General features: G+C 45.7%; 1 protein-coding gene across 3 annotated transcripts in view; it reads right to left on the bottom strand.

Moving 5' to 3' along the window:
- LOC146341093 (TANK-binding kinase 1-binding protein 1-like) overlaps nt 1–16,126 on the bottom strand; it is a 48,955-nt gene that overhangs the window by 30,014 nt on the left and 2,815 nt on the right. For 2 of the 3 annotated variants that reach the window (XM_084804737.1, XM_084804738.1), the window contains exons 2-3: nt 2,250–2,530; nt 17–139 (exon numbers count right to left, since the gene is read on the bottom strand). In XM_084804737.1, coding sequence (XP_084660863.1) covers nt 17–139; nt 2,250–2,471 — 345 coding nt within the window. In that variant the 5' untranslated portion in view covers nt 2,472–2,530. Of the gene's footprint in view, nt 1–16; nt 140–2,249; nt 2,605–16,126 lie in introns of those variants that run through there. The other variant, XM_084804739.1, reaches the window with a different exon arrangement.

Genomic DNA, 16,126 nt, shown 5'->3' with positions numbered 1-16,126 from the left:
AGGAAGTCAGGCTCACCTCGCGCTGGAATTGATTCAGCTGTTGCTGGAGGTTGGCCTTCTCGCTCTTCAGAAGAGAGGTCTCCTTGGAGTCATAGGACGGGAAGATATGTTCCTCTCCAAACTCACTGATCAGCGGGAACTGCAGGCCGGGAGCACAAGAAAACCAGGCAAATATTGATGTATTGGTTTTCTGAAATTACGAAAATGCATAACCGGCTTCTCCAAATATTCTCCAAATCCAGAGAATATTCTCCAATAACTATAGCGGAATATTGGAGAATACTGAATATTGTATTCAGTATTCAATATTGAAGTCAATATTCAATCTTGAGTCAACTATATTGAATATAGGAGAATATTCTCCAATAATATTCTCCCATAAATATTCTCCAAGAACCGGCTTCTCCAAATATTCTCCAAAACCAAGCAAATATTGATGTATTGGTTTTCTGAAATTACGAAAATGCATAACCGGCTTCTCCAAATATTCTCCAAATCCAGAGAATATTCCCCAATAATTATAGCGGAATATTGGAGAATACTGAATATTGTATTCAGTATTCAATATTGAAGTCAATATTCAATCTTGATTCAACTATACTGAATATAGGAGAATATTCTCCAATAATATTCTCCCATAAATATTCTCCAAGAACCGGCTTCTCCAAATATTCTCCAAAACCAAGCAAATATTGATGTATTGGTTTTCTGAAATTACGAAAATGCATAACCGGCTTCTCCAAATATTCTCCAAATCCAGAGAATATTATCCAATAACTATAGCGGAATATTGGAGAATACTGAATATTGTATTCAGTATTCAGTCTTGATTCAACTATACTGAATAAAGGAGAATATTCTCCAATAATATTCTCCCATAAATATTCTCCAAGAACCAGCTTCTCCAAATATTCTCCAAAACCAAGCAAATATTGATGTACTGATTTTTTGAAATTATGAACATGCATAACTGGCTCCTCCAATTATTTGCACAAAGTGGGGAGTTATAAGAAGTCAGTATACAAAGTTTACAGTACTAGTCTTCAATGTCGGGGGGGGTAGCTCTGTTAGACTGTTGCAGCAGAACAGTCACAAAACAGTCACAGAACTGTCACAAAAGGGAGGGTTGTGACAGCTGAACGACTAACAGCAGTGGAGGCTGGTGGCTCCGATGTCAGTGGGGTGGTGAATCCGCTCCGGGTTTCAGTCAGAACTCTAAAGGAACTATCCAAGGTGCGGAACTCTAAACCCTTTCAGAGTTCAGACTAGTTCTGATAGAAACTTGGAGCAGATTCGCCGCCCCACTGACATCGGAGCCACCAGCTTCCACTGATTGATAGATGTATTGTGGAACAAGCTTTTGTGGTCCAGAGCCCATCTCTCAGAACAAAAATGTACCCAATTTTAAAATACAACCGCATCAATTAACGTGGTGTTTCCTTTCCCAGTAGCCTGCCCGTGCCTTACAATATTCTGCTGAGGCCCTGCTCCAAGCGTCTGCCTCGGAAGTGTGTTGTGGGATCACAAAGGAGAGGGCGCTTGTGGTGGTGGCCAGGGTGGCCAAGTGCCCTACTTTAAAGAGGACTGTCCTCTGTTTGAAGGTGTCCTCTATTTGCAGGGCTGTCCAGTCCAAGTCAGGTTTTAAAAAAAAGAACCATAAGACGGGGAAAGCCAGCAGGGGGCTTGAAGTTGCCCATCAACAGTTAGTACCTGGGCAGCACAGCTGGCTGGGGCATGCTTGGAGGTGTAGGATTTTCTTCTGTCTACACATGCATAGGATTGTGCCCTAAGACATTTTTATTTATCAAAACTTTTTAATTTGTATAATCCTTAGTCTGCCTTGTAATTTTTATTTGCTGTCTTTTATGGCGGTTGTTACTGTCAGTGGTTTATAACACTTTATTGGGTCTTAAATAATGTATCTATATTGTTGTACGCTGCTCTGGGATCTGATTTGATGAAAGGCAGTACAGAAATGGTTTAAAAAAACAAATTAACACTAATAAGACTGATAAAGCAAGTAATCCTATGGTCCCTGAGAGAGCATCCCAGGGGCCTTCGGAAAAGGCAAATCTTCCCCTCCGAAGACAGAGGGAGAAGTCCTTGAATTTGGACACCTTAGATAGCCACTTCTGCTATTTATTGGGTTTTACCAGCCTCACCATGGACCAGTGACAAAAAATACAGTCTGATCCTAGTACACAGGGTTCCCGCAAGCTCATGGACCTATCTTCATGCCTGCCACTCACCTTGATCTCGTACATCTTCAGCTTCCGCTTGAGGCTGCTGTTCTCTCGCTCAAGCCCCGTCAGGCGGTTCTTGATGTCATCGTAGGCCGTGATGAGGGCAAAGTGAGAGGCAGAGCACATCTCACTGGAGAGGTCAGTGTTGGGGCTGTCCAGCCACTCATCATCCTGGACCAGGGCATCTTGGGTAAGGATGCTGATGTCATCTTCAAACATGGAGTCCATGGCACAGTCCGGAACAGGTAGGCATTTAGCAGGAAACACCAACACATGGCAAACTCCAACTGGAGGACAGGACAAGGGACAGCAGTGAGAAGCAGAACGGTAAGGTCCCCTCCTCTGCCTTTTTTTCCTCCACACCCTTCCTTCAAGTGTCTTTTTTTTCTTTCCTTTTTTTTTTAGTTCGAAAGCCTGAGGGAAAGACCTGTGTCTTATTTTCATCTATATACTGCATCTGCCAGTGGCATTGTGAGCAGATTTTTAATTGCTTTGAGCCACTCTGGGACACAATTTTTGCCTGTAATGTGGGATGAAGATACAAGAAAAGAAAAGAAAAGAAAAGAAAAGAAAAGAAAAGAAAAGAAAAGAAAAGGGGGAAATGCAGCTTGGTAATTAATATCTGGTAATCTAAGAAGAATGCATCATTGTATCAAAAACATCAAAGAATCTTGCAGCACTTTAAAGACCGGCAATGTCTTTGTTAAGTCTTTAAGGTGCCACAAGACTCTTTGTTGTCTTTGATGCAACAGATTAACAGGGCTGCCCCTCTGGAAATCATCACATCAAGACCTTTCTCCATGCTCTCATTATCTCCCCTCTCCAGTCAGCTAGGGATACCACGGCCAAACCCATCTGGACCTCCTCCAGATGTACCTCCGACCTTAGCATTATCTTTCTGCTCAAGTCCTCACACAAGCTACCTGTTACACTACAGTATAAATCCATGCTTCCAATCCCTCATCTCTCTGCCCCAGACAGACGAGACCCACCCCTACGGCCTGAAAGCATGTGCGGCGTTTGTGCCAGCTGGTCCCACCCGCTGAATGTGCCAGCCACATTCCCTGCCAATCATGCATTTGGCGACCATGTGAAGAGGCCCTTGGTGTCCCCGGCAGCTCCTTGTGAGGGTGAATCCTGGTGTCAAAGAAAGAGGAACAGCATCCCCACCACACAAACTCAGACTTCAATATGTGAAGGTCAGAATGAAAATGGCAAAGGCTGCCGAAGGAAGTACAGAGAGAGGTTTGGCTACTGGGCAGGATAGAAATGAAATGAAATGAATAAATAAATAAATAATATTAATTTTTGTGAACCTCCCAGAGAGCTTCAGCTATTGGGTGGTATAAAAATGAAATACATAAATAAAGATAGATAGATAGATAGATAGATATTCTCTCTCTCTCTCTCTCTCTCTCTCTCTCTCTCTCTATATATATATATATATATATATATATGAGAAAGATTTAGGGTGCAGTCCTACTACTTCCTCGCCTGATGCTCCTGAGCTTCCGAACCCAGAGGCTTATGAGCATCCAGTGCAGAGCTCGAGGAGCTGCAGAGGAGATCATTGTCTCTGCTGCTCCTCCCACTCTACATTTCAGCTAGAAAGGCTTTATTGCCCATCTAGCTGGGGCCCATCGAAGGGGGAGGGAAGGAGGCTGGAGAGGCCTCAGGATAGCTTGTATCCCAGCTTCTCCAGTCCCCTCTCCTCTCCCCCCAAATGCCCCCCTTTGCCCCCTCTCCAAGGTCATCGTCCTGACCTCGGAGATGCAGAGGCATGGTTCTTTCCATGCTGGCTGCAAGGGGGAGGGGGGAGCACGGATTCCTAGCTGTCTCCGAGCTCAGAGCTGGGAATCCAAAGAATCCTATGGCTCCCCAGACACTGTCTAGGGGCCACAGGATTGCTCTCTTAAAAATATATTTAGAGCTAAACATGTTGGTTTCCACCTTCATCAGTAGCTGTGATAGATGATAGACAGACAGACAGACAGACATTATATTCTACTATTCTGTGTATAAATAAATGTTTCAATTTTTCCAGTACCTTTGGCGTTTTTGTTCTGACCTTTTTATATTATAAAGGGTGTGTGTGTCCTGGGCCAATCAGGAGACCTCCTTGCATGAAGGCTCTCTTCACACACATGTCAATATCCACACAAGGGCCCCTCACACAGGAGAGCACATGGCTAGCCTGTGCATCTGCAACTCCCTCACACACGGACTGGGTTTGCACAACATGACAACCCATTGTGGGTTGCCATTTGAAACAAGCCACAGTGGGTTGTCGTGTCATTCAAACCTGGGCCACTTCCCACAGGCTGGCTTGTTGGGGGGCAACAAGCCACCCTGACAACCCATGGCTCGTTACCCATGATGGGTTGGCGTGTTGTCCAAATCCGGTAGAGCCAACCCATCATGGGTTGTGGCGATCAGGTGCAGAGCTGCTCAGCCAGAGTGGCAAAAACTCCTGTTACTCTTCCCGATTATGCCCACCTAAGCATCCTCAAACCTCCCTTGCCAGTGACAGCCCTTTCAACAATGCCCAAATGGCATCTTGGAGGGGCTGTTACATGTTCACCAATCCCTTAAAAAAAAAAAAGTCCAGCCCCTGAAATTTGTGCTAAAAGGGCCATAATATTTTTTTATTTTCTTTTTTGGCCCCAGGAATTTGCACAAATATGTTTGTAATCTATTATTGTTGTTGTTGTTGTCAGTCTTCCACAGTCGTGCAAGCGTGCACTTGCGGCTGTCAAATATATATAGCTTTGTCTCATCAATACCCTTGTATGTTTCATCTGTCAAAGGGAACAAAATGCAGTATGAAACATACAAGGAAATTGACAAGAGGAGACTGCATATAGGATAAACTTTGACAGCCATTGACAATGACAGGTCGGGAAAAGGGGACAAGATTGCCCACTTAGCAAGGTGTTCCCCGGGGTTTTAAGTGATGGGCCACGGCAGTAACCGCTCTGAATGGGAGCCCTAAAATGCAAGTGGACGCTAAATCTCTCTTTAAAGGACTTGCTGGAGACTCAGAGAAGTGTGGAATGGAAGCAGGGCACCTACAAGGGCAATAACAAGGCAGGGCTATATATATTTGACAGCTGCAAGTGTACACTTACGCAATTGTCAAAGACCGACAAAAAATAACAATAAAAGAATTATAAACCTATTTGTGCAAATTCCTGGGGCCGAAAAAATTAAAAGTATATACATTATGGCCCTGTCTACGCAAATATGGAGGCCCAAAAACCAATCATATATTAGGGCCCCATTTGTGCAAATTTCAGGGGCCAAATCATTTTTAAGAAGTCAGGGAATGAAAAGGGGCCACGATCACGGTGGGGAGGGGCACACGATGGACAAGACAGGTTCTGCCACACAGGACCCTGGGATACCACTGGAGGACAGAGGTGGAGAGGGAGAAAACAACCTATGGTAAGCCTGATAATCTGTCAGAAGCACTGTGGGTTGATCTGCAAACAACCTACACTGCATAGCTTATTCACAGGGTGGATGGTCATGTTGTGTGAACTCACCCCCAGTTTCAGTGTGAGAGGGAGTTGGCAGAACACCCCCCCTCCTGGTGAGGACTGTTTGTGTGCATCTCTCATTCATTTCAATGGGGCTTGTGCACCAGAACTTTCTGGTACCTTGTGCTCCACGGGTCAGATTTGACTGAATCCCCACTATACTGGCACCCAAATCTGGCATCTGAGCTGGCCACATGGCTTAATTTCATGACGGAACTGTCTCTGCATACTTCCTTACACACACACACACACACACACACACACACAAATACACACATCCTTTCACCGTCTGTTTCGAATGCCTCCCTGCTAAAATGAAAGGGAAATCTGGGACTTAAATGCTGAGTGAGAATTTTCAGCTCTCAGTCAGTTGAGGGAGAAGGTGGATCAATCAACCCAACGCACAGATGGCGAGCTCAGACAACTGTAGAACTTAACAGTCATGGCCTCAGAATGTGAAAACACCATGCAAACATTAAAGGAGAAGGGGGGGAAAAAACAGCAAAGAAAAACCTCAAGAGCGAACAGGGGAGAAATCTGGTATTAAGGAAAAGCACAAAACACAGGAAAAGGTGGGAGTCCAAATTGTGTCGCAGCTACTTGGATGGCGTAGCTGCGTTTTTTTTAAGGTGGTTGATGTGGGTGTATTTGTCACAGAAATGAGGCTGCAGACACCATCCCCCCCCCCCAAAAAAAGGCTGAAACATTTTTGCAATCAACGATGAATGAATGAATCTGATGCCAGGTACACAAGAACACCCCCTCGTTCTCTGTGATTTAAAAAAAAAAAAAAACTGGAGTAACTGATCTGTACTCACCACCATTAAGACAGCTAGGAACATAGGAAGCTCACTGCCTTATCCTAAGTCAGACCACTGGCTCATCTAGTTCAGTACTGTCTACACCAGGGGTGGGAGAAAATACATTAGGATCTACTGGTAGGTCTCTGGGTGATTTGCAGTAGATCATACATACCCAGGTGACCTTTAAGATCACCAGAGGAGGCCTTGCTAGTCATTCTGAAACTAACAGAATGTCACCATGCAATATCCCGAGGGTGGGCCTTTTCAGTAGCGGCACCCACCCTCTGGAAAACCCTCCCTCATGCAGTTTGGGGGGCAGAAAATGCGGCGTCTTTTAAACGCCTCCTGAAAACACATTTGTTCACCCAGGCTTTCCCTGGGCTGTAATTAAATTAATCACGCTGCTCTGTTGTACTGCTCCTTGTATCGCTTTTATTGTCACTGGAATTATTTTTAATGTTGTGTTTTTAATATTGTATTTTAAATGTGATTGTAATATTTATATGTCAACTGCTGTAGGATTTTATTATATTTAGTGGTATATAAATATCACAAATAAATAAATAGATCAGTTGCAGTAGACCAGCAAGGCCTTTTGACTCCCAATTGTCTAACAACAGCAAGAACTAAAAGGCCCCCAAACCACCCTAAATTAGATTGTCGAAACAAAGCTTGGAGGGAAACCGGGAGTGGATTTTTGTCCTGGGCTGAGCATGCACACAGAGGCACCCAAACCTTAATTCTTAGGCCTGGCTCACACGTGACGACAACTCAGAGTACAGGCTGAGTACAGGTTACATACAGGTTGAGTCTGGCTTGTCGGTGAATCATGGGCTGACATTACATGTGAACCCTGCACTATGGTTTAATTATCTGAAGCTCTATTTGAAGGGCAGCTAGAAGCTTGGCCCCTATTTTGAAGGCATCCTCCGTTTGAAGGGCTGTCCAGTCCAAGTCTGGTTTAGCGATAACAATCCATCAGAAGGGAGAGCACCCAGGGGCCTTGAAGTTGCCATCGTCAGCAAGGATGATGCAGTGAGCAGGGGGGTGGACTCATTGGTCTTGTAAGCTCCTTCCAACCCTACTATTCTATGATTCTAGGAAGGAGCAACAGCACAGCAGACCGAGCAAGAGACACAGGTCACGTGGTCAATCTTCCACACTGTACGGTGAGATGTACTATATTTCTAATTATCTCTAAATTGGCATCTATACATATAAATTGGCATATCCAAATTTTATGGAAATAGGTGTCCTCTCTTTCCACGTTTTTGGCAAATTAAAGTGGCCACCCTGCTCCCAACTGCAGTATGGGCAAATCTAGAGTCCTGCTCACGGCTCTAGGAGGGGGAAGAGGGCCGATAAAAGGTCCAAAGGTGGAATGGGTGGAAGCACCAACCTTCGCCTCCCTTTATATCGGTATGGTTAAAGCTAAAGGCATGTTCTTTGGGTTGCAACTCGACAGGGGCTGCATTTTGCCACTAATAGCAGCTTCGGGAGGGATTTGCAGCGGGAAAACAGAATGACCAAAAAACCCCACCCCACCGCCACAGTTCCTCAAGGCTGCTGTGACTTAAAAAAAAAAAAAGGAGGACGAGGAGGAGACTCCCAAGCTGTGTAGTAACAGGGAATGAACAAGAAAAAGTCAAGGTGGCCTTTCTACCTTTTGTTTGTTGAATCATAAATTCTCTTACACCTCTTTCAGTATTTCAAAGGCATATGTAGATCTCCTTCTCTGCATATTTCTTTAAATTTGACCACTTCATTTATCCTTTGGAAAAGTCAGATAATTCAATGGCCCACACCTCTTATTAAAACTTGTGAGGGTTTGCTATTATGACTCCTTCACAAATGGAGAACTGAGGCCAAGCGACTTGCCCAAGGCCCTCCAGCAACTCTGTGGCAGAGGTGGGACTTGAATGCAGGTCTTCTAGATCTCAGCCCAGCTCCTGAGCAGCTAAGAGTGCAGCCCAGCCTTCCTCAAGATGTGTTGGACTGCAACTCCCATAATCCCCCAGCCACCTGGCTGGGAACTGTGGGAATTGTAGTCCAACACATCTGGGGGGGCACCATGATGGGGAAATCTGGACTACTTCCTATGCTGGTTATGTGCACAATCCAATAAGTGGTGTAGATGAGGGAAGAGCGAGAAGGTAAAGGTAAAGGAGTCCCCAACCAGTCGTGTCCGACTCTAGGGTGCGGTGCTCATCCCCGTTTCTAAGCCGAAGAGCCAGCGCTGTCCGAAGACGCTTCCGTGGTCATGAGGTGCACGGAACACTGTTACCTTTCCCGCCGAGGTGGTACCTATTTATCTACTTGCAATTTCTTGCTTTCGAACTGCTAGGTTGGCAGGAGCTGGGACTGAAGACGGGAGCTCACTCCGTCACGCGGCACTCGGGTCTCGAACTCCTGACCTGCCGACCTTCCAGTCTGCAGTTCAGCGTCTTAACCACTAAGCCACTGCGGCCCTATAAGAAGAATTAATGCTAAAAACTGAACCTGTCCAAATTTATTCAACTGCCCATCCATGGCTGAGTAGCTTGAGCATGTTTAACGAGCCAGCGCCATAATGGGCTACATTTCCAAGCTAACTCCAGGCAGGAAGTAAAGCTACAGCTTCAGTAAGCAACACCCTTAAAAGTCCATTTGTGATGTTTTTGCTCCCTACACCATTTCTTGCTGTAGATAACATGTTATTTCCCCTCTACGTTCCATTGTTTTGTTTTTGCTGGAATGATTTTTTTCCCTGAGGGGGGAAGAGTTGTGGTTACTAAAGGAATTAGTATTTAAATGCATTCAGTTAAATAAAAGCCCACACACATCCGTGAGAAACACATCATTAAGATGAAAAAGAGCACCACCCATGCCTGGAAGACAAAACATTTTTTTTTAAAAATGAGAAAAGCAATGAAGCAGAAGAAGATGTTGGTTCGGAAGGAAGGAAGGAAGGAAGGAAGGAAGGAAGGAAGGAAGGAAGGAACCACTGGGTAACTTTTGGCCAGTCACTAACTCTCAGCCTAGCCTACCTCACAGGGTTGTTGTGAGGATAAAATGGAGAGGAGAAGGCCATGTGAGCTGCCGTGGGTTCCTTGCAAGAGGTAAAAAGGCGGGATATAAATGTAGTAATAAACAAACAAACCACAGCTCAGTGGAAGATAGGGATGCTTGAGGAATTCCATCTTCCCAAATTCTGGTGTGAACTGACCTGCTCTGCACCTCCCAGATAAATGTGTGGATTACAGTGTGGCTATTTATCAGATTTCTCACTTCTCCAAATGTTAGAACACCGTTCTCAGGGGGCCCAAAACGTATCAAAATGCATTCAAAAATGTGCATTTTGAGATAAAAAACATTTGTAAATGTGCATTTTAAGAGAAAAATATGTTCAAATATTTTTAAGCAAACAAAAGACAATGATGTGCTTGACAAAAGGGAAGAATTCTGAATCTATAGACTGAAAACTATTAGTCCCAATGCCCTTAATCTGGAGGCCAATTCATAGGCATTATACCATTCATACTTCTGTTTTCTTCTCCTAAGGAGCTTTCTTCTCCTAGCATTCCAAACTGCCACTCCTGATATCCATTTAACAGTGCAGCTACTGATGAGGGCAGAAACCAAAACATTTCGCTTAAATATATTTTTGAATACTCTGTTGTTAGTCTTTCTATCTTTCATGTGCGCGCACGCGCGTGTGTGTGCGCGCACGTGCGTGCATGCGTGCTGATCAATGTGGAAATGGGACAGAACGGACTTATGAATGACCACATGAAAAAGCCACATGGACTGGAAAGAGACCGATCCGTCCATCTGTAGCGAGATCCCACAAACTTTACATGCAGAAAGTCCCAGCTTCATCAACCGTGGTTAAAAGGATCAGGTAGCTGATGGGGAGCTGAGGATTTTGAGGAACTACTGCCCGTCAGAATACACAAATGCCAGGCTAGGAAGATACAGAGTCTGACCTGGTGTAAGGCAGCTTCCTTTGGACCTATGGAAGAGCACCAGGGAAGGAAAGGGGAGATTTCAAAAGGGACACAACATATCCAGAGCCTTCTTTAGGAGCTACAAACCTATAACGCAAAATATTCTGGATACTTAATGTATCAGTGTAAAACCACCTATAAAGATGCTCACTGGGGCCAATGGGAGCTTTATCTATCTATCTATCTATCTATCTATCTATCTATCTATCTATTCATTCATTACATTTATATCCCACCTTCTTTCTTCCTTAAGGAACCCAAGGCGACGTACATAACCCTCCTCCTCTCCATTTAATCCTCACAACAACAACCCTGTGAGGTAGGTTGGCTGAGAGTCTGTGACTAGCCCAAAGTGAGTTTCCATGGCTGAGTGGAGACTAGAACCTGGATCTCCTGGCTCCCAGTCTAACACTCTAGCCACTACACCACACTGGCTCTCAAGCTTTCTTCCCGTTATGCATAGCAGACACACGCACAGCCTCAACTACAATTGGGACAGCATTGGCGGTAAAGGGTTAAACAGCCCAGTGGAGGCCGGTGGCTCCAATTTCAGTGGGGCTGTGAATCACAGAATCATAGAATAGTAAGGTTGGAAGGGGCCTACAAGGCCATCGAGTCCAACCCCCTGCTCAATGCAGGAATCCAAGTCAGAGCATCCCTGACAGATGGCTGTCCAGCCTTTTCTTGAATGCCTCCAGTGTGGGAGAGCCCACCACCTCCCGAGGGAATTGGTTCCATTGTCGTGTTGCTCTAACTGTCAGGAAGTTTTTCCTGATGTTCAGCCAGAATCTGGCTTCCTGTAACTTGAGCCCATTATTCCGTGTCCTGCACTCTGGGATGATTGAGAAGAGATCCTGGCCTTCCTCTCTGTGACAACCTTTCAAGTCCTTGAAGAGCGCTATCATATCTCCCCTCAGTCTTCTCTTCTCAAGGCTAAACATGCCAGTTCTTTCAGTCTCTCCTCATAGGGCTTTGTTTCCAGTCCCCTGATCAACTTTGTTGCCCTCCTCTGAACTCTCTCCATTTTGTCTGCATCCTTCTTAAAATGTGGTGCCCAGAACTGGACACAGTACTCCAGATGAGGTCTAACCAGTGCTGAGTAGAGGGGAACTAGTACTTCCCGGGATTTGGAAGCGATGCTTCTATTAATGCAGCCCAAAAGAGCATTTGCTTTTTTTGCAGCCACATCACATTGTTGGCTCATATTCAGCTTGTGACTGACAACAATTCCAAGATCCTTCTCGCTTGTAGTGTTGTTGAGCCACGTATCCCCCATCTTGTAACTGTGCATTTGGTTTCTTTTTCCTAGGTGCAGAACTTGGCATTTATCCCTATTAAATGTCATTCTGTTGTTTTCTGCCCAGCGCTCCAGTCTATCAAGATCACTTTGAATTTTGTTTCTGTCTTCCAAGGTATTAGCTGTCGCTCCCAATTTTGTGTCATCTGCAAATTTGATGAGCATTCCCTGCACCTCCTCCTCCAAGTCATTAATAAAAATATTGAAGAGCACTGGGCCCAGGACTGAGCCCTGCAGTACCCCACTCGTTACCACTCCCCAGTTTGAGAAGGTCCCAATGATAAGCACTCTTTGAGTCCGATTCTGTAGCCAACTGTGGATCCACTGGATCGTTGTTTCATCTAGGCCACTTTTAGCTAGTTTGCTCATCAGGATATCATGGGGCACTTTGTCGAAAGCTTTGCTGAAGTCGAGGTATATTATGTCTACAGCATTCCCACAGTCCACAAGGGAGGTTACTTGATCAAAAAATGAGATCAGATTCTTCTGGCAGGATTTGTTCTTGACAAATCCATATTGGCTTCAAGTAATCACTGCATTGTTTTCAAGGTGCTTACAGATGGATTGCTTTATCATCTGCTCCAGAATTTTCCCAGGGATTGATGTCAGACTGACTGGCCTCTAGTTCCCAGGTTCCTCCTTCTTACCCTTTTTGAAGATAGGGACAACATTAGCCCTCCTCCAGTCATCTGGCATTTCACCCGTCCTCCATGATTTCTCAAAGAGAATAGAAACCACTCTGGGTTTTAGTCAGAAGCAGCCAGAACTCTAAAGGAGCTATATCCAAGGTGCTGAATCTATTTTGGGGATAGGGTTCAGCACCTTGGATAGCTCCTTTAGAGTTCTGGCTGCTTCTGACTAAACCCCAGAGTGGATTTACATTCCCACCAAAATGGGAATAAACAAAAGCTGAGCTGCAGCAGATCAGAATCTGTGTCCTGCTTGCCTAGTCTGTGCAGGAGAAGTGGGTGTAGGAAGTGTGCGAGCCAAAGGCTCACTGTAGTTCATTCCTACTCATGCACTCCTGCAAACCATGGCTTAGCATGATGTGCAAACTGGCCCAATATAAGGCAACTTCATATTTTCCAGTAGTCAATGTTTATCAGGAACAGCACTAAAATTTTGATACCTGTTCCTGGTAAATTACTGTCCTGATTTTACCTTTTGGGGGACACCTTTTTAAAAGGTTGTTACCACTCTGCAGGTTTTAGCCCCTTCCTCTGGTTAAACCTCTGAAGTTCTCGGCCCATGTAAATGGATGTGCATGAACACATAGGCACCCTGTGTTTGGTGCATAACTTGCTATCAGTTCAGGGCATGTGGTTGCTTCCAGACTTAGTCATACTTCAGAGGAGAGCCACTGAAATCAATGGGGCTCAAATTAGTCATGACTTCAGTGGGTCTCATCAAAGTATGGCTAAGTCTGGATCTGACCCATGCACTTTTGCACAAGAAGGGGGGGTGCTGTTGGGTTGGGAGTATGGAACAAAGGACTCTAGGAAAGGCTCTAGGAAACTGGGACAGGCACAGAACACCACCAGTCTGTTTCAGAACGTTACATCAAGGAAGGGACCACAGATCAGCGGCTGAGGATGTGCTTTGCAGGCAGAAGGCCCTAGGTTCAATCCTTGCCACCTCCAGTTAGATGGATCCAGTAGCGGGTGATGGGAGAAGACAAGACTAGGCAAGCAGGACACAGACTCTGAACTGCTACGGCTCAGCTTCTTTCGTTTATTCCCAGCCACTGGGAATGATGGGAGTTGCAGTCCAACAACATCTGGAGGATGCCTGGTTGGGGAAGGCTGGATGTTGTGGCCTGCAAATCCTCCTGTAGCAGGCCTGTACATTTGATTGTGGCACCAAGAAGTTGTGAATTCCTCTGGCGTTGTTCTGTCTTTCTTGCCCCATGGAACACAAACCATCCCGCCTACCTGACGCTGTTTCAGTAACAGGATGGAAAAGAAAGGTGGCCAGGGAATTGAAAGCAATTAGGCAAAAATCTTCCTCATCACAGCCAAGTAAGTGGCAGCAGGGAAAGAGAGGCGATCGTCCCCTTAGAAAGAAAGAGAGCCAAAATGGACACTGCTTGCTAGACAGCAGCTGGTATGCAAAGTTACCTAGACTCATCCAACTGGGAAAGATCCCATGGGGCCATTTATCTAATCCCGCATCCCTGCCCAGACAGGGTCTCCTGTACACAGGAATTTGGCATAGCCAACTTCTGCACCCAAAAACAAACAAACCTAAATTCTAAATCCTTTAGCAAAGCATGCAAAATAGCACATTTGCATATATTTGCACATTTCCCCCCAGAATTTATTCCACATGTCAGGAAGAGAGGCAAAGAATTATACCGGTCGCTGATAACAACTACCCCCAACCACACGCCCTCTTTTTATACCTCTATGAATTCACTAGGCTTTGCTCGTTCAAGTTTATCTTGACAGGCACAAGAGCTAGAAATGCTGGATTTTTGCAATTAATAAGCAGGAGAGGAGAAATCTGAATGCTAATGTTTAGTTTGCACGATGTGCTGGAAGAATCCACACAGACCTTTGCTAAGGGACACTTGCAAACATTATGTACAAAGAATGTGCTTTCTATGTAAATATGAAATGTATGCATGCCAGAAATATCCATTTGCAAAGCCACAGTATACACACGTACACGGGAGTATGGATTGGCCAGGGTTCCCCACCACATGTCTAAACAGCACCAAATATGCATTTGCTGCTGTATAATGTGTGGAGTTCCACAACTCTAAGGGTAGCTGCTGAGAATTCCTCTTCTGCGTACCCTTGTACAGACGGAGCATGCAGACAGCACAGTCAAAAGGTTGAGATTTGGGATCATGCTGGGACAGAGGAGAGGAGATGACCTGAAAGCACGCAACACAGCTGCCTCTTTGCATCGCTCAGAGGCACTTAAACTTTGCTACGCTGATAGACCGCTATTCTGCTTTGCTTCTTGCTAGCTCTCCCTGTAATAGCAACCCCTGTGCCCCTGTGGCAACAGGAATGGATCCAAAATGTGAATTAAGAGGGCATGCATGGGGTAGCCACAAATTCTGCAGAAGCAGAATTTTTTTTCAACCCAGAGGGGCAACCTTCCCCGCCGCCCTGCCCAAGGCCAACAAGGACCAAGGGTGCTCATTGATCGCCAGGACCAATGAAATATTGAGTGTTCGCTGAAAAAGAGAAACGACAAACTAAGAGGGGAGTACGGGGACAGGGTATAGCCTACCTGAGTCCTTTCCAGCTTATAATATCCTGGAGGAGGGCATGGCTGGCTGGTACCCAAAATAGGAGCACTCCTGTTAGGGGGTGATGTTATGCTGCAACTTTCTGTTGTAGATCCCACTTGTAGCCCCACTAAGTGGAGAGATGCTTGAAATGATTCTGTACTAAACCATACCTGCTTCATTTCCCCCCTGGGCCAGGATCAATGAAGTGCTAGAATGTGCGCATGGGAAAGAACCATCGACATAGCGAGGGGCTTTCTTGACCATTCCAGTACAACCATTTCACTGCTGAACAGGCAAGCTGCTTTTCACTTTAAAATGATCACATTTAAACTGAGAAGTGGGTTTCCTCTTAAGCGTGCGATAGAAACATTCAAAACGAGACTTTTGACCCTGATTTACACCACGGTCTCAGGGCCACCTGAAAGAGCTCCAGAGACCCCTGGTGACTTGAGACCACCATTTGAGAAGCACTGAACTAGTAAGAACCCACTCACATGTACGAAGGGGGGAGGATGAAAATGGAGGAGGGAGGTTTAGGACTGCTGTGTCCTCTAACTGCAGGTGCATGGAGAACGTCCCCTTACTTGACCTGATAATAGGGCCTACCCTGGGCACTCTGCACATGTGAAGATGCATTCTCAGCTGCTACTTTGCACGTCCCAGCACTGAAAACATCCCAAGGGATCCCAAGGGATGCTCTTGCACAGCTCCCGTTCATGTCAACGGGGCTTGTGCTGAAGAAATTCCCCTTGGATTGGGCCCCCAGAGTCAGACACGTCTGCCTCCTACTCTGTCACCCTTTATGACGCTGAAAATTTGCCCCCTACAACCAGAGCTCGTGTCAAGGGTAGGCATGGCTGGGCACCCGCCGAGGTCCTGCACGCCAGCAGGGGCCCACTGACAAGAGCCCCCTGGAGTTGCTCCTCCTCCTCACCATGGAAACCCGAGAGTTCACCTGCTTCTCGCTCTGGCCCAGGCAGCGGTGGCGGCAAGGAGGAGGAGCAGGAGATGCCA

The sequence above is a fragment of the Heloderma suspectum genome, chromosome 6 (assembly GCF_057233095.1).
Source record: "Heloderma suspectum isolate Gila_16-S chromosome 6, 16-S_ref, whole genome shotgun sequence".
Taxonomy (NCBI): domain Eukaryota; kingdom Metazoa; phylum Chordata; class Lepidosauria; order Squamata; family Helodermatidae; genus Heloderma; species Heloderma suspectum.
Note: the sequence above shows the minus strand (reverse complement) of the source record. Positions and strands in the feature narration are given on the sequence as shown.